Source organism: Mesoplodon densirostris, chromosome 4, assembly GCF_025265405.1.
Source record: "Mesoplodon densirostris isolate mMesDen1 chromosome 4, mMesDen1 primary haplotype, whole genome shotgun sequence".
NCBI classification, from domain to species: Eukaryota; Metazoa; Chordata; class Mammalia; order Artiodactyla; family Ziphiidae; genus Mesoplodon; species Mesoplodon densirostris.
The window spans coordinates 137,345,216-137,364,621 of NC_082664.1; the positions used below are offsets into that span (position 1 = coordinate 137,345,216).

Sequence of the window (19,406 nt, forward strand, 5' to 3'; positions counted from 1 at the left end):
AAAGGAAGACGGGAGGGAGGGAGGAAGGAAAGAAAGAAAGAAAGGGGCGAAGGGAGGGAGGGAGGAGGGAGGGTAGGAAAAATAGAAAGAGAGAAGATAAAGTAAAAAATATAGTAGCATTATTAAAAATAAAAAAGTAATTATTGAAAAAGAAAAAAAAACGGACCGATAGAACCCTGGGACCTATGGTGGAAGCAAAGCTATACAGAGAAAATCTCACACAGAAGCATACACATACACATTCACAAAAAGAGAACAGGGGGAAAAAATCGAAAATCTTGCTCTCAAAGTCCACCTCCTCAATTTGGGATAATTCGTTGTAAAAGGAGGAACAGGGAAAAAATCTTAAATCTTGTCCTCAAAGTCTGCCTCCTCAATTTGGGATGATTCGCTGTCCATTCATGCACTCCACAGACGCAGGGCACATCAAGCGGACTGTGGAGCTTTAATCCGCTGCCTCCGAGGCTGCACAGAGAGATTTCCCTGTCTCTTCTCTGCTCTCACAGCTCCCGGGTCTCAGCCTTGGACCGGGCCCCGCCTCTGCGCGTAGGTCGCCGGAGGGCGTCCGTTCTTCACTCAGACAGGACGGGTTTAAAGGAGCCGCGGGTTCTGGCTCACTCAGGCCGAGGGGAGGGAGGGGCACGCAGTGCGGGGCGGGCCTGTGGCTGCAGAGGCTGGCGTGGCGTTGCACCAGCCCGAGGCGCTCCGTGTGCTTTCCCGGGGAAGCCGTCCCTGGGTCCCGGGACCCTGGCAGTGGCGGGCTGCACAGGCTCCCTGGAAAGGGGGGTGGACAGTGACCTGCGCTCACACACAGGCCTTGTGGCGCCGGCAGCAGCAGCCCCAGCGTCCCACGCCCGTCTCCAGGGTCCGCGCTTTTAGCCGTGGCTCGCGCCCGTCTCTGGAGCTCCTTTAAGCAGCGCTCTTAATGCCCTCTCCTCGCGCACCAGGAAACAAAAGGGAAGAAAAAGTCTCTTGCCTCTTCGGGAGGTCCAGACTTTTTCCCCGGACTCCCTCCGGGCCAGCCATGGCGCACTAGACCCCTCAGGCTGTGTTCACGCCGCCAACCCCAGTCCTCTCCCTGCACTCCGACCGAAGCCCGAGCCTCAGCTCCCAGCCCCACCTGCCCCAGCGGCCGAGCAGACAAGCCTCTCGGGCTGATGTGTGCCTGAGGGCACTGATCCTCTGTGCGGGAATCTCTCCGCTTTGCCCTCCACACCCCTGTTGCTGTGCTCTCCTCCGCTACTCCGAGGCTTTCCCCCTCCGCCACCCGCAGTCTCCGCCCGCGAAGGGGCTTCTAGTGTGTGGAAACCTTTCCTTCTTCACGGCTCCCTCCCACTGGTGCAGGTCCCGTCCCTATCCTTTTGTCTCTGTTTATTCTTTTTTCTTTTGCCCTACCCAGGTATGTGGGGAGTTTCTTGCCTTTTGGGGGGTCTGAGGTCTTCTGTCAGCGTTCAGTAGGTGTTCTGTAGGAGTTGTTCCACGTGTAGATGAATTTCTGATGTATCTGTGGGGAGGAAGGTGATCTCCGCGTCTTACTCTTCCGCCATCTTCCTGCCTTCCTCCTCCATTGATTTTTTCATTGATATTTCATAGGGTTAAACAAACAAAGAAAAACTTCGATGTGAATGATGACAATAGCTCATCAAAGTTTTCCAAAAAGATCAAGCATATTACTAATGTCATTTTTTCTTTTTTGTAGACAAGAGATGATTTCCTAGGTCAAGTGGATGTTCCTCTTTATCCATTACCGGTTAGTATAGATGTCCATGATTTTACTTTTTATGTTTATTCTTTTTATTTTAATAAATACTTACAGATACACAATATAGTAAATGTAAATATTTGATTTGTAAAGTGTATACTGCTATTATTTCTTGAGCATATTATTTTCTGAAAACTCATCTCAGTTTTCCATTTTATTTTCAAAATTCCCTTACATGAACCCCAGTAAGAAATAGAGAGCCACTGAAGTTGGTTGACGTCATGAAAGCATTGTTTGAGGAAGATCAGTTTGAAAATATTCTACTGAATAACTAGAATGGGGAGAGCTTAGTCTCACCAAAAGAAACTAAGATCAATTACAACAATATGGGCATGAAACTGAACCTGGACCAAGCATATAGCAACAGAAGAAAACAGACAGATGCAGGAAACATTTCATAACATAACATTACTGGATCGGGTTTTTAACATGGAGGTCCAGTTGAAAAAAATAAAATTAAGCAAAAAGTAAAGATAATACAAGTTGAACTTGCAAGATAAGGGTGGTATCTCAAGTAGAAAACATAGGAGGAAAGCCATTTTTTTGAGATATGATAAATTTATTTTTGGCCATATTGCATATCAGTAGTAAACAAGAAAAATGAAAGCTTAAAGTGGGCAGCTGACAGAGATATAAAAATAAGTTGTGTAAGGAAAAGGGTCTGGAAGGATTGAGAGCTATCATTGGTAAGGTAACCGCAGAATCTCTGAGAAGAATGGGCTGTCCAAACGAGAGGGATGAGAGCATTGAAGGCTAAAACATTGAACGTTCATCAATGTGGGTCTGTCAGAGGAGAAAGAGAAGACAGACCAGGAGAAATCGGAAAAGAACGAAGTAAAATGATGTCATGAGAATTTAAGAGTTTCAAGACTGAATGGGTAGTTAACAATGCAAAGTGCAGCAGAGAAGTAAAGGAGAATAAAAACACAGGGCTGCTGAACTTGATAAGAAAGAGAAGTAATACTTCTTTATCAGTCTTTTCAGATGTTTATTGTCTCTCTGTAGTCTTTAGACATTGCAAGCTTTTGATAATGAATTTAATCCAGTCTTATTTTCCAAGCTGCTTACTTTTTTATTCTCCTAGAACTGTCTCTATGATCTAACCACGCCAGCCTGCTGACATCGTTCATATTCCATATTTCTTTTGGGGCACAAGCATACTAACCATTCTCTACTGTTTTTCCACTTTTACCCTCCCTTTGTCTTCACGACACACCTGCTCAGCTAGTTTTATACTGAGTTGTGATGCCAGGTGCAATTCCTACAGTGCAGGAAAGTGAAAGTGCTGTCAAATTACCAACTGTTACCGCTTAATAAGCTAAAGCTACTTTTTTCCCACCTCTAACTTCAATTATGCCTTAGGTCATAGTTAATGAATATTCTTGAAAAGTATATATTTTTGGTGTTACAGATGTATCTTGAAAACCCACTGTTTTATTCTAGACAGAAAATCCAAGAATGGAGAGACCATATACATTTAAGGATTTTGTTCTTCACCCAAGAAGGTCAGTAAATATAAAATAATAACATATGAAAAATTTTTTTAATCTCTTTATACCTTACAGTAGCCTCTTTGGAAATTCAGTTTCAACCTTTGTAAATAAGCTACATATAAATATTAGTTTTTAAAAGCTTTATTGCTATTTCTGATTAAGAAGTAGTATAGGCACAGTGCAAAAATTCTGAAAATACAGAAAAGTGATCATACCCCTTTGGGAAAGACTTGTCTCCCTTGTATTTATCATACTATGAGAATGAAATTTGTCATTAGTTTATATGTATTTTATATCTTACAGTATATGTAATTTTGTCATACTGTGCTTTTAAAAATCACAAACATCAATTCATGTAAAAAAAACATCCAGGGAATTCCCTGGTGGTCCAGTGGTTGGGACTCAGCACTTTCACTGCCATGGCCCTGGTTCAGTCCCTGGTCCGTGAAGTAAGATCCTGCAAGCTGTATAGCACAGCCAAAAAAAAAAAGAATCCAACTTGATACACAGAAAACCATTTTCAGGGATATATAACTACATTTAGCATACTTTCATTTAAAAAAAGATACTTCAGAAAACTCAAATATTTAGAGAAAATAACATGAGCAAAACTATAATTTACAACCCAATAGCCTGTTCATAATTCCATTTTCCTAAACTGAATTACTTTATTTTTGTCAAAATTTTTAAGTTTAAGCTGTAAATAAAACTCCTTTTGATCTTCTGAACCACAGAATCAAGTAAAATCTAGTGAAGATGTGTATGTGGCTTTACTGTCAGAAAGGGCAGAGTAAAGCAGAGGAAGGAAATCTGTGAAAGCAACACTATATGTTTTGTTTTTAAAACTAGAAAATGCAGTTGAAAAATACAGTATGGGAACTTAATAAAATTTTTGATAAAAATATTTTATATTTTTAATCAAAATTTTTAAGCATTCATTGTAATATAAATTATTAAAATAAAGGGGACAGTGCTTTCTGACTGTGTTCATATTTACCGTTTATAAGAGAAACCACATATTTAATTTCTCTAGAAGTCTTGCAATATAAGTCTCTTTTCTTCCTTTAATTTTGGACTGACTGTGACATCTGTATATCAAGAATAACTAAATATTTCTTTCTTCTCTTATTTGGTTGCTCTAGTAACCTGCTTTTCAATTTGTCAAATGCTTTCCAGTATCTTTATCTTCAAAACACATCTTCTGTCTGCACTGGGTATTACTGCAAGTGCAGAAAGAGCTTTATCCAACTACATTCTTAGATTTTTTTGAGCATCACTAAGCCCAAACCCACAGGCATATTATCTAGTTGGAAAAACATAATAAAACCTATCATTGTGGAGAAACTCTCCTATAAAATATTATCTGAGTAAGTTTTCTGTATCCATCTTTTATAACAAGTCAGAGTGTTCACACCCCCTTAACTATGGAGACACAAGTCACGTTAGTGGCCTGGGAAATAAGCATCAGGGGTTTTATTGACCACTCAGGGAAGGTACACTTTCCAAATCCATGAGAACTGTGTAGAGATGAACAACTAAAAAGCTTAAGGGAGGCATTGGAGGTGGGGTGGGGTAGGGGAGTATCTCTTGAAGACAGGATAAAAGATTAGGACTTTTATGTCATATTACATAACTGAAATCTATAAAAAAAATACCCCCAAAACCTATACAGAAAGCTATGACAAGCAAGGATTTCTTAAGTAAACAGGATGCTAGATTTGGTGGGGGCAATAGACAGGTCTTCAGTTAGAAGCTTAAGAAAGACAGGTTTTAAAATCCTTAAATGTTACTACACTGGGCAGCAGCCCTTAACTTAGACAACTCATTATTCAAAGAGGTGATACAAGATACAGTATGAAAACAGAAGAGGTAAATTAATGTATGACAGATTGAAACAGCTGTCAAAGACACTAGGTTTCAGGCAGTTATCCATCCTTGCTCTCCACTTTTCTGTCATCTTATACAACATGACTAGATTATTATCCCTAAAGCACATCTCTGAGGATGACTTTCCCTATTCCCAAAATTCTAAGCAAGATAAAATCTAAAAGTTCTCTTATTTCACATGGATCTCATCAGCTGGACCATTTCCACTCCCTTTATGTATCCTGTAATTCAGCCAATCTCAGATACTGCCATTTCCTTAACTGCACCCCAGGTTTCCCATCTATTTCCTTGTTTTTGCTCTCTTCTCTACTCATATGCCTTTCCCTTCACTGCCACAGATCAAAATCCTCCCCAGTCTTCTAGCCCCAACTCAAATGCCAACTTCTCTTTCAAATTCTCTCTGATCTTTCACTTAAACTTCCATAGTTCCTTATGTATCTCATAACAATTATTTATTTATGGATGTTCCTTTTTCTCCACCATCTATTCCTTCTCCTAAATATCTTCTGCACTGGAACTTGTCTTTGAATCTCCTCTAGTAGCTAGTAGATGTTCAGTAAACTCTTATTAAATGAGTGCTTTTCTTCTTAGTATTAAAATTTTGTGAATTATTATTTTCTTTTCTACAGTCACAAATCAAGAGTTAAAGGTTATCTGAGATTAAAAATGACTTACTTACCTAAAACCAGTGGCTCAGAAGAAGATAACACAGAACAGGCTGAGGAATTAGAGGTGAGATTTTATAAATATGTGGTTAAACTAAAAAGAAAATATCTAATTTCTTATTTTACTATACTCCAAAGAAAAAATAACTATTCAAATGGAGTTAATGTATGAAATAAAAATTACTTCCCTGTACATTTGTTTATTTTACCCAAGAATTTGTTAAACATTTCTTTCCGCTAAGGATATTTCTGTAGAATGAATGGCCATTACTGATGATATTCTTAAGGGTTAGGGAATAGAGATTGTAATGTTTATAAATGAAAGCATTTGTTGTAATTAAGTCATTAACTGTTTCTAGTTTTTCAGAGTTTTCTAAAACGATGTCATGTTCCCCCTCCATTAAAGTAAGAACACAATTTAGTATTTGTAAGTTAAATATGTGGAATACTTGAGGAGGCTCTACTAATTAGGAACTCTTCTATGAAATATAATTCCTGTTACTTTTCCTATCATGCTTGGGGTGGGAGTAGGCGGGAGGGCTCATAGAAAAGGAGGAGACTAAGAGAGAGACTGAGAGAGAGAGAAGGAGAGAATATAAGTCATTTAATAAAAAGCCACATTTATGGGGGGCCAGAAGAATTTAACAATCTTCACGGATGACAGGATAAGTGGAAGTCCAGTCAAGGATTTGGGCAGAACCACCTGCCTTTGGGGTGCGTGAAGAAGAGGCAGAGAGTATTCTATTCCAATTCTTGGAATAGAGTTGGACAGGGATTTGGAGCCTGGAATCTTAGTTGCAAGCTCTGCTGCTTGTGAGTTGAGTGACCATGTGAGTCTCTGACCTTCTCTGCACCTCAGGTTCTTCCTTTACAGAGTGACAGGGTTGTACCAGATGACCTCTGAGGTTTCTTCCAGCACAAAAATTCATGATCTGAAAAGGGAACAAAAACATTTGCCCCTTGGGGTTCCCACTGAAGGAACCTTACCATCAAAAGATAGCACCTTATTCTACCACATTGACTGAAAGCACCCAGTGTGCTGGCATCAGTCTGCTCTGGAGGATTTTGTTTGTGTGGCTTCCTCAACAGTCATGCCTCTTTGATTAAGGTCTGCTGAAGTCTCCAGAACTGTAAGGCTGAGGGACCCTTCCCCAGTGCTGGGCTCTGCTTCACACACCCAAACGTCTTGAGAAAGAAAGTTCAAGAACAAGTAGTGCTTTTGCAACAAAGCTTTCTGGGAATTTTTTATTTGCACTAATGAGACTTTAGTTTGTTGGGGAATTCATAATAACAGAAAGAAAGAACTATTTTTCTTTAAATCATAGACTGTAGTTAGCCCTTACTCTGGCAATCAAAGAACTTGGTATCCTCTCAAGTCTAATTCCCTTATTTGATGACCTTGTTTTTCATTTTAGTTTTTCTCTGATTTGTCATATAACAGTCTTTTTTTTTAATTCAGAAATTTATTGAGTAGAATTTTCTGTACCTGGCATTTTGGTGCACAGGGAAACCTGAATAATGGAATTCTGTTTGAAATGAAGGATGTCTGCTGTAAAGAAAGAAAATTCTTTATTTAGTAACTTAAAAAATTTTTAACAGCATTTCATTATTTGGTAACCTGCTCCAAGTTTTGCCCACACACACATATCACAGGTACCTTATTCACAGTTCAGTTTCTGTGGGTAGAGCTGCTTCACTTCATTTTGTGGTCTCATGTCTCAATGTTTGAATTCCCTCAGAATGCACCTTATAATTTCAGTAGATGTAAGCATGTAGGAGTTTATTTATGAAAGGCCCTAGGAATTCAAACACATGAATCTGTGCTTATTTATCTTCTGTGTAGCTAATGACCAGAGAAGTCTTGTCTTTGACATTTAGTTTGTGACTGAATATATAAAATCCTACCATTTAAAGAAAACAATTGTAATTTTCAGAAGAGGCTCACTCTTAGGCAGTGTATACCCTAGTACAATAAAGTGTGGCTATAATAGATAGTTGTGTAATATTTGATTTTTGCACCCCTTGTAACTTTAGGTTTAGTTGTATGTATTTTACACAATTACCGTATAATATAATGTTTGTTGTACCTCTAAATGCTTTCTTTCTGGACTTTGACTCTGTTAAATTGTGTGCAGTTGCATATTAGCTTTGAGGTTAGTAATAAAGTAATATACATTGATACTTAGAAAATTATTTGTGAAGAATATTAGCTGATACATGTTTAATAGGGAGGCATTCTCTACAGAAAATGAAAACTCATTCTTTCTAAACAATGTTCAAATATGTAACTGTACTTCCTCCTGGAACTGAAACAGGTTTTTTAAAAATAAGCCCTTACTTAGTTTTTTTCCCCTTCACAAGTTTACTTGGGTAACGTAAATTCAATATGTAGACCTTTAAGAGAGAAATCTTTAAGAAGACTTTAAAGAAATATTTTTGGTACCATTTTCCAAGCTCTGAATATTTTCATAATCCTTCACAGCAGAAGTGAGGACCCTTTTATTAATAAATTTTATTAATCTGAAGAAAAATAATCAGTGACCATATTTTTTTAATTAGTCTTTTTTTTTTTTTTTTTTGCGATATGCGGGCCTCTCACTGTTGTGGCCTCTCCCGTTGCGGAGCACAGGCTCTGGACGCACAGGCTCAGCGGCCATGGCTCACGGGCCCAGCCGCTCCACGGCGTATGGGATCTTCCCAGACCGGGGCACGAACCCGTGTCCCCTGCATCGGCAGGCGGACTCTCAACCACTGCGCCACCAGGGAAGCCCTAATTAGTCTTTTTTTTCAAGAGAGTGAAATATAAAATTTCAACTCTAACACTTTTGAAATTGAGACCAGAGAAGTAAAATGTGATTTAATATGTACAAGACAAATTTTTAGATATATAGATCCTATATCATGATCATTTAAAGGAAAGGAAAGGAGAGAGAGAAGGAAGATAAACATAGATGGAGAGAAAAAGTAAGGGGTTAGAGGGAAGGGAGAGAAAATGGAGTTTGGGCAATAAAAAGAAAGAAAAGAAATTAACGAGATATCAGTTCCCATAGAAGAAGGTATAAAGAAGAAAATAGGCTAAGAAAGAAAAGGAGTCTGTTTTACTTCCCATCCAGATTCCTTTTCCCAGAATAATTCTGTCTGTCTTCCTCTCTCCTACCCCTCACCTTTCTTTCTGCCTCAGTCTCTAACCTTCCCACTGGAGCTAGCCAGAAGAGACCAACCTTGCTGCAGAAACCCCTATCCTTTTCTCCCAGAAAACATTTCTATTCTTCCCAGCTCTTCTTCTTGACCCTTCCTCTTCAGAACCCACCTTCCAACATAGAAGAACTCTCTTCCATCTTCTAAGCCGTCAACTGGCTGGGACACAACAGTCCTGCGGTGCTAGATCCCCAATGTCTAGAACAAAAGGCTCTCTCTATATTAAGGAAATGATTTTTTTTACCTATTATTATGGTACCAAATATGTTCCCCAGCTTGCCTTTTTTTTTTTAACTTCAATTTAGTAGTTTTTGCCATGTACAAATTTGGGGGGTTGTAATCAAATCACTCAATCTCTTTGATGCCTTCCAGGTTTGATGTCATACTTAATGGCTCCTCCACCCTTAGAATATTTTTTTTTAATATCCCCAGGCTTGCTCTAATACATTTCGGTTTTACTTTTTAACATTTTAAATATTGCTCAATCTGTAACATTCTGGTTATAAGGTATGAGGTAAAAACCCAGAAAAATTTTTTCTTTTTTTCTAAGTAATTTGCCTATCTTCCCACAAATTTGAAATGTCTTTGTCATATACTAAATTCCTATAAATTTGATTCTTTCTGAGTTTTCCAATTCTATTCATTATGTGGTTTGTGGTATGTTTTATCTGATAAAGTTAATCTTCACTCTTCTTTTTTGGAACTGTGCTGATTATTCTTGCTTGTTTTTATTTCTATTTGAACTTGAAAATTGCCTTGTCTTGTTATTTTCAAAAAAATCCATAATGTAGTTCTATTGGAATCCTGGCAACTTTATAAATTAACTTGGGGAGAATTGACACCTTTCTGAGATTAAAGCTTCCTAGCCAAGATCACATTACGTCTCTTCATTCATTCAGGTCTTCTTTTGTGTCCCTTTAGGAGAATTTTTAAGTTTTCATCACTAGTGTGTTTATGCTTCCTAACCATGTTGATGTTTAGCAGAACCTTTTACTGACTGCCTTTTCTGTTATGAGGTTTCTTGTATAAAAGCATGTCACTAACCCTCACTATCCTTTTCAAATAATTCCTTACTCTATAACTACTCTAGCTAAGGGTTTTTGTATGTTTGCCCCTTGCTAGTCTCAGAGGAAAATTCCAATGCCTTCCTAGCATATAAATAAAACAAAACAAAACTTTCTTTCTTTGACTGTTTTATGACCTGACCAAAATGCCTTTCCATGGTCCAGAGGAGAAAGAGAAAAGTCAGACCAGAGAATCATCATGTCTTTTCCATCATTCAATTATTTCTAAATCATTTGCCCTTCTCTATCATGCCTCTACATATTAGACCTTCATCCAGTGATTTTTTTTTTCAGGTTTCAGAGAGTTGTTTATTTCCACCATAAACAAGGTGCTTTCTCTGTGGGAGAGACAATGCCCAATAAGACATGATCCCTGCTTATAAGTTAGAGAATAGAGTAAGGTTAAACTATGCTTTTCAATTTCTTAGTGCCTTCCAGTGCTGTTTGTTTATTTGAAAGTTTTCTGTGTCCTTTTTCTCCTATTAGACATGTTTTAAATTTTTTCAAAAAAAATTTTTTTCAAGCAAAATTTAAATGTTATCATTTTGCAAAAAAAAATCTTCATTATCATAAGATATTCCTATTATGGTCTTAAAAGTTGACAATGTGCTAATTCTGTCTTTGCATAGTTTCTGGAACTGGGTGTGCTAAATCTCTTTTAAAACTTCCTCTAGCATAATTTATAAGGTTAAAAAAATTAAGCACACACTTAATTCTTACCATTCTGTTTTTCAGCCTGGCTGGGTGGTTTTGGACCAACCAGATGCTGCTTGCCATTTGCAGCAGCAACAAGAACCTTCCCCTCTACCTCCAGGATGGGAAGAGAGGCAGGATATTCTTGGAAGGACCTACTATGTAAACCATGAATCTAGAAGAACACAGTGGAAAAGACCAACCCTTCAGTATGTGATGACTTTCATGTTTGTAATCTGAATACTTTTGGACCACTAGTTTTCATTTTGAAGTCATGGCTCAAATGGCTCAAATGGATTCATAATAGTGTGGGGATCCAAAAACTGCAAGAATGCTAGGATTTTTATGGCCCAGGGCTTTAAAAATGCTATCATGGATGCTTTTTTAAATGATTTGATAGTATTAAAAAGTATTTGAGTCACAAATACCACCCTTCTAATTGCTTCTTTATTTTAATGAATTGCCAATTATTTCTGTTTTTAATTATAGCCACAAAAGAAACGTTTTTCTCTTGAGATTAATTTAGAAAATCTTGGAGATCTTTTTGTAGTTTGTTACTAAAGTATAATGAGATGTTAATTTCTACAGTACAGTATTTTTAAAGTGTAAATTATTTATAAAATTGAAAGGACTCAATAATAAGGTCTTTTGTTAAACACCCATTTGCCAATCTGGTCAATGTATACATAATTTCCAATGTACCCAAATCAAGGACAGAATGGCCTTTGAGGTATTCTGATTTATGTTTCCTCAGTGACATTTTTCTTTTATTATCATCAGACTGTACGTTTGTAAATAACATTTATAAATTCTTCCATTATTCATGTTTATTATCAAATATCCTTCCTTATAACCTTATGAAGTCTTTCTTTAGTTTTCTACTTTTTGACATGGACAAAAAATTTTTCTTATTTGTCCCTTAATGTTCTAATTTTTGGCTTTGGTATTTTGTATCTGATATAGTCCAAGCACTTTCATAGATATTTTCCCTTCTCACATCCTTCCAAAGCAAATTAATGATCCAAGTTCTTCGTGTCACAGAGGCATTGATCTCTGTAGAATGGCGTACAGATTGCAAGACTGAAAGCACGATAAATTTCTGCAACCTCCTCCTGTTGTATACCTCAGTATTATGGCAAGCCTGACTTGAGCAGAATCACATTTTTTTCACTGTGGTTGATGTTGTTTTCAGCCAGCAAAAATCAACTATTTAGGAGGGAAAAAGTGTGAGGCATTCCCTTAGGACCACTTTGTTTTCTCCAGCAACAGTGCAGTAAGAACTGGTCTTCTGACTATCGTGGGCTTATCTGGCATTAAATAAATGAACAATAATTTTGTTATTAAGTATCTATACAAAATTCTAGATCTTACGGTCTGGCTATAGTAAACACAACTAGCTAGAACAGTATAACTAAGAAATGACTGGGGAGTGGGTGTTCAGTCTGATTAACCGTACCTTTCCTTGATTCAGACACGCCTTTACTACTGTCCTTTTTCAGAAGCGGTCCATTACTGTATATGATCAAAAGCAGATAGATACCATTTAATCTGTACTCTATCAAGTTTTTAATTATAGTGTCCTTACACTGTCTTTCCTTCTGCCCTCTGCGTTCCTACATGGGAAATCTACTCTTGGCTAAAGATCAGTTCTGGAAAATGTTACTGTCTGATTCATGAAGATGTATGTGTAACTCTTAAAGCTTCTGTTTTATGAACTTTCTGGAGCTACTTTAGATTTTACTCTTGTAAGAACATGGTGAAATAATAATATAATGAAATTATTTATGAAACTCTCAGGTATTCATTCATTCAACAAATACTTTTTGAGTGCCCATACATGGGAGACATTATCCTAGGCACAGTGATGAATGAAAATATTAGGCACATTACACATTTTCACAAAAACTTTAACTCCATAAGGTACTCTTGCAGGTACTGTTGTGCCTAGGACTTAATCTATGCATTTTGAAGCAGCCTTTGGCCCAGAACAATAAATTCTGATCTAATATAGGGTTTTTTTTTTTAATGAAAACAGAATTTTTGACTGTCACTTTAACTCTCTTCAGACGTGGGTGATGGCTTTTACATTTCTAATACAGGGACAGCCTAACAGATGCTGAGAATGGTAATATTCAACTGCAAGCCCAGCGTGCATTCACCACCAGGCGGCAGATATCTGAGGAAACAGAAAGTGTTGACAGCCGAGAGTCTTCCGAGGTAGAAATCATTTTCTCGTTCTTGTTGATAGACATATGTTACAGCAGTAGATTAAGGTATGTGTGGCTTAAGCTTATTCTGTTCATTTTAGAACTGGGAAGTTATAAGAGAAGATGAAGCCACCATGTACAGCCATCAGGCCTTCCCCTCATCTCCACCATCAAATAACTTGGATGTCCAGACTCATCTTGCAGAAGAATTGAATGCCAGACTCACTGTTTATGGAAATTCAGCCACTGGCCAGCCAGTATCCAGCTCAGTAAGATGGTCTTAGATTTTGTTGGAGCTTCAGGATTTTGTATTATATATTATTCAATTCAGTGTCTAAAGACTGAATGTTATCTTTTTTCCTCCAGTTTTACTGAGATACAGTTGATATAACACATTGTATTAGTTTAAGATGTACACCATAATGATTTTATATATATGTTGCAAAATTATAACGACAATAAGTTTAATTACTATCCAACACTTCACAGGTTTGGTTTTTTTTTTCTTGTGATGAGAAAAAAATTGTCTTAAGTTACACATAATACTGTGTTAGGGACTTTGGTACTTTACAGCATGGCCGTTTTCAAATACCCCCACTAATAGTATGAAGCAGAGTCATGGAAAATCCAAATGGTCATTGGAGTCTAAATGTCCATTATATAAATCAGTGCCCTCCAGCCAAAGGCTGCCAGGAACACACCTATAATTGAACAAGTTGGGTTTATTACTCATTTCAGCAAGGGGAAAACACACCACGAGTGTATCAGTAGCAGTAGGTTAGGAAAGACTTAAAGGATTTGGGCTCATGTTAGTCAATTTTAAGGAGGATTTAAGGAAGCAGGACTTTGCTCTGCATTGGATGCTGTCAGGAAACAGAGATTATTCTGTGATTGGGTATCTCAAATCTTATCTGTCACGAGACTAAAGCTATATTTAGCAAAAAAGCAGCAGTCACTTATATCTGCCAGGATAGGGAGATAATTGGTATTTTGTGGCTTGTACAGTGTTCACATTTTCCTGTGTTTAGGCATGATTACAAAGTAGTGTTGATTTTGTCTTGATGATGCTGATGAGTGCCAGGGTGGGTCCTGGGTGTTTAGGGTTACTTTTCACCTTCTCAGTTATACCACACATGTCCCCAACACACATGTGAATAAGAGCTGATGTACTTTGACTAAACAAGAAGATAGATGACCTTCTCACTCCAGCAACTGCTTGAAAAATTGCTGTCTGTGGGGTCCAGATGCAAATATTCCAACATACACTGCCCTGATGAGGTCCTTGTGGCTAGCTCTCTAATCTTATCAAGGGAGACCTTTCAGTGGAAGACAAAGAGGCATCTGAGGATGCTGTGGTCATTTCCAGTTGGAATTCCTTGCTTTTCATTCAGTTAGTAAATATGGAGGGCTGACTGCATGCAGGTTATATGCTGGTTAAAGTATCTTCAGAATACAGCCCACCTATCTGTTTAAGTATTGCCTATGGCTGCTTTCACACTAGATTGACATAGTTGAGTCGTTGTAGCAGAGACCGTTTGGCCCACAAAAAATATTTCCTATCTGGACCTTAACAGAAAAAGTTTGCTGGGCTTCCCTGGTGGCGCAGTGGTTGAGGGTCCGCCTGCCGATGCAGGGGACACGGGTTCATGCCCCGGTCCGGGAAGATCCCACATGCCACGGAGCGGCTGGGCCCGTGGGCCATGGCCGCTGAGCCTGTGCATCCGGAGCCTGAGCTCCACAACAGGAGAGGCCACAGCAGTGAGAGGCCCGCGTACGGAAAAAAAAAAAAAAAAAAGTTTGCTGACTTCTGTTCTAGCACCTCCCTTAAGAAGCTTCAATGTAAACAGTTCTATGTAAACGCCTGTGTGAATATCCAAGAGCAGGTCTGCCTGCCTGCTCCCTTCCCCTCCTTTCTTCCATCCGTCTATTCTATCTTCCATTCATTTCATTTTATTTTTTGGTCAAAGGAGTGGGAAAGGTCAAAGACTTAAAGGATAAGCTATATTGATTTGCTGATGATAAATCACATAAGATCCTATTCCCTTTCTTCCTGTTATTATTATTTTTTTAAATTATAAAACAGGGAGATCAGCTTGGTGCTTTATGACCACCTAGAGGGGTGGGATAGGGAGGGTAGGAGGGAGACTCAAGAGGGAGGAGATATGGGGATATGTGTATATGTATAGCTGATTCACTTTGTTATAAAGCAGAAACTAACACACCATTGTAGAGCAGTTATACTCCGATAAAGATGGTAAAAAAAAAAAAGTAAAAGGTGGCATCCATACAATGAAATACCATGCAGCCATTGAAAAGAATGAAGTGTCTTTGAATGTATATGTTGTATGGAACAATCCCTAAGAGATATTGTTCAGTGGAAAACACCAAGGTACCGAATGGTGTATTTGGTACATTACCATTTATAAAATTATTTACATGACAGAGAATAAATATGTGTATCATATTTCTTGAAAACTAAACTTGGTAACGTTGCTCAGCTCTGAAAAGAGGAACAGGGTAAACAGGGCATATATCTTTTGTACCTTTTGAACTTCATACCATGTGCATATTAATTCAAAAAAAATTAATTTATTATTTTTAAAGTATTATATGGTCATGGTTAAAAATTGAAACAATACTGAAGTCTATAAAGTAAAAATTGAATCTTCCATTTTACCTCTAACATGTGCTCCCTCAATTGCCATTAATGGTTTGGCATATGTAGTTTCAAACATTTTCTACATATTCATAAACATGCATGCACAGACATATTTGTATATCATTTTTTTAACCTGAGATCATCTTGTACGCACTTTCTGGTAACTTACTTTTTTTACATACTGTATCATAGACATTGGACCATTTCAGTAAATATAGATGTGCTCTTTTTAAAACCAACAACAACAAAATAATCAAACATCATTCCCTTGTGCAAGTAACCCTTAAGCTATTTCTCCAGTCTCCTTTGATGGACTTTAGATTGTTTACAGTTCTTTGTTATTGTAAACAATCATACAGAGGCTCTAATGACTTAATTTATACATATATTATAAATTTTAATGTCATTAAGTAACAGAACTAAAATATTTCAGATGGCAACAACAGCGTGCATATAAAAGCACAAGGAAAGAAAAATTATGCGAGTTCCAGGAAACAAGTAATCTGGAATGTCCAGAGGGTGGGTTGTGAGATTGGAGGGCTGCAGCCAGCAGGAAGAGCCAGGTCGGAAGCTCACTAACATTGTGTTCTGTGCTGTAGATTTTATCCTAGTGAGTGTAAGTCATTGAAGGGCTCGGAGTGAGAGAATGATGTGATGAAATCTGCGCTGCAGAACGCTCTCTGGCTGCAGCGCGGGGTATGGAGAGTAGATTTAAGCAACTTGCAGCAAGCACATCTGTTAGGATGTTGCCACAGTAATAGCCAAGGTGGTAAATGATGAAAACTTGAAGTTTAAAAAAAAGTGTAAGGGAAATGTATTTGAGAGCTAGTAAAGAAATAGAATGCATAGGATCTGGTAACTGGCCCGGCTGTAAGGGACAGGAGAGGGAGAAATCGGGGGCTGACTGATGTCTGCCTAGGGCAGCTGCTGGCCTCCCTTGCTGCCCACTGAGACGAGGAATACCTGCGAAGGAACAGGTTTGAGTGGGTGTGGACAGGGAAAAGCTGAATCCAGTTTTGGACACAATAAAGAGTTCTCTGTTAGACCTTCAAGAGAAAGTGTCCAGGAGACAGTCTAGGACTCGAGGGACAAGTGTGAGCTGGAAGTTGGAAGGCATCAGCGGGGGTGGCGTGGTGTTGAGTGAGGCTGAGAGTGGGTGGGGTGCCCCATCATACCCATCCTGCTACCTTATCTGCCATTCAAAGACAAAGCAGAGACCTAAGGTTATTATCGTTCTTTTTTTTTCTTTCTTTTATAAGAATCATTCCAGCAGAAGAGGCAGCTTACAAGCCTATACTTTTGAGGAACAGCCTACACTTCCTGTGGTGAGTTTTAGCCTCTCCCCTCAATCCTTAATAAAAATATAAGACGCAGCAACTTTTTTTTTGGAACGCTGAACATGAACGTTTGATCCAGCACAGCATCTGGGCTCTGGGGGATGAGGTTGAGGGAGGGGAAATGGGATAGGTAGGCCCTTTAAAGACAAAACCTGGAGAACTGTCTCTCCCATCATGAGAAAGCCAAGTCCCCATGTGCTGGTGGGTAGCGTCTGGGCTTGGCAGGTGAAGCCCTGTGTGGGCTGGAGGTGTTGCATACAGATCGAGACTGTGGTCTCCAGTGGCCTCTGCTCTGTGCCTGGCCCATGGCATCTTGCGACTGTTTCCGCCCCGTGCATGAAGCTGCGTCAGGGGCTGGTCCCTCAGGCAGGTGTGCCCTGGCGTCAGCAGGCTTGGCGGCCAGGATGGACTTCATCAGCCCGCTGAGGAGCCGTCCGCTGCTTCCTCAGTAGCATCTCCAGCCATGACGTGGACTGGAGCTTAGACCTAACAACGTCATGGCCTCCATCCTCTTTCTGACTCAACTATCATTGCTTTGAGTTTGTCTCTTCCTCAGATGGTCCCCGCTTGTTTTCTAAACCAAATGTAAACACCCAGGCTCCTGGCCCTTTCAGCCTCCCTTCCCTCTTAGCCACCCACAGACACACCCACACACACCCCGCCCCCGCCACCTTCCCTTCTGTCTGGGCTCTTTCTTTCAAATAGCCTGTTTCCATGTCCTAATTCTCTCCCCATTCTGGGTCTGTGAGTGTTCCAGTTCCCCACTTGGACTGGCCACCTCACTTTTTTCCCACCAACCATTTGTGATTTTGAATGGCAGTCTGTATATTAATATTGAAACGGGGGGATTGTTTTTGCTTTCACGGGAGTTCCAGCAAAGGAATGCACAGGCCCAGAAGTCCTCGACCTAGGAGTGGCTCATCTGTCTATAAAGGTGGCCCTGCATCAAGAGAGGGACATGGACCCTGTGCTGAGGAAGGAAGGGGTACCCACCTGTGCAGTTGGTCCAGTCACCACTGACCATCAGCAAGAGGGTGGATGCCACGGCAAGACTGCCCTCCCCAGCCTTCCTCTCACTTACTACCCCGTGTCTGGCCACCTCCACTTGCCTGGAGCCACTTAAGGAGATCCCTGTTATTTCTCCCCCCTCGCTTCAACACATCATTTATGCATTGAAACTGGTGAATTTCTGATTGACTGACAGGCACTCATCTGAGAAACTATTTTAAGTACACCAGATGAGCCATAGAATCTAGAGATGATTTACATTTTATGTACTGGAAAAGCTATTTCCGTGCCTTTTTCTTCTCAATACATTGATTAGAGGTCTGTTTTGTTCAGTTGCTTGTTTACAGCTTTCTTAAGGTATAATTTACACGCCATAAAATCCACCCATTTTTAAGTACACAAATAAATGAGTTTTAGTAAATTTATGCAGTTGTGCAAATATCACCACAGTCAAGTTTGAGATTCTCCCATCGCCACAAAAAGTTTTCTTAATCCTAATACCTACTCTCAGCCCCAGGTGAACACTCATCTGCTTTGGTTGCTAGTTTTGCCTTTTCTAGAAATTTCATATAAGTGGAATTATACAGCATGCCGTCTTATGTATCTGTCCTCTTGCACTTCGTGTGATGTTTTTGAGGTTTATCCATGTTGTTACATGTCTCAGTAGCTCATGATATTCCATCATGTAGATGTGTCTACTACATCCCATTTATCTACTCACCAGCTGTAGGACATTTGTAAAGTTGGGCAAATTTGAATTCCATTATTTTGTAGACTCACAGCTCATCATAACTGTCAGCAATGTACAATTACCCCCATACATCTACAGAACAGTATATCTAGTGAACAGACTAGTGTGATAGTTTTTTATATGTAAGACACATTAGGGAACCAGGCCAAACCATGAAGAGTCTAATCTCTAAGACAAAAGGGGTACTTCCCTGGCAGTCCAGTGGTTAAGACTCCACATTTCCAATGCAGGGGGCGCAGATTTGATCCCTGGTCGGGGAGCTAAGATCCCACATGCCGCACGGCCAAAAAATTTTAAAAAATTAAAGCTCATGAAAAAAAAAAAAGGCAAAAGGAAGGCCAGACCTGGACTATTTTAAGTAAACCTGGAAAACTAGACCTCTTTTGTTCATTAGCAATACACTACAATAATCAGCGTGTCCCCAGCCCTCACAGAAAGAAAGCAGGGGTAACTTTTGACTTGGCACATATGGGTGATCATATCTGTAGTTTGACTACCTGGGTTCAAATCTCAGCTCCATACTAGCAATGTTATCTGGTAGGAAATTGCTTCTATTTTCTAGCTTCAGTTTCATCCTTAAGTAAAATGGGCCAGTAATGTTAATTATCTCATTAAGATTTGTGTGGAGGTTAAATGGCATGATCTGTGTTAAAGCACTTAGTGTGTGGTTGTTACTACTCTC

General features: G+C 39.2%; 1 protein-coding gene across 5 annotated transcripts in view; it reads left to right on the forward strand.

Annotated features, from left to right (window-relative positions):
* NEDD4 (NEDD4 E3 ubiquitin protein ligase) overlaps positions 1-19,406 on the forward strand; it is a 156,809-nt gene that overhangs the window by 104,132 nt on the left and 33,271 nt on the right. For 2 of the 5 annotated variants that reach the window (XM_060097309.1, XM_060097305.1), the window contains 7 exons: positions 1,700-1,750; positions 3,206-3,267; positions 5,772-5,874; positions 10,805-10,971; positions 12,862-12,979; positions 13,071-13,238; positions 16,888-16,953. In XM_060097309.1, coding sequence (XP_059953292.1) covers positions 1,700-1,750; positions 3,206-3,267; positions 5,772-5,874; positions 10,805-10,971; positions 12,862-12,979; positions 13,071-13,238; positions 16,888-16,953 — 735 coding nt within the window. The remainder of the gene's footprint in view (positions 1-1,699; positions 1,751-3,205; positions 3,268-5,771; positions 5,875-10,804; positions 10,972-12,861; positions 12,980-13,070; positions 13,239-16,887; positions 16,954-19,406) is intronic. The other 3 variants (XM_060097307.1, XM_060097306.1, XM_060097308.1) reach the window with 3 other exon arrangements.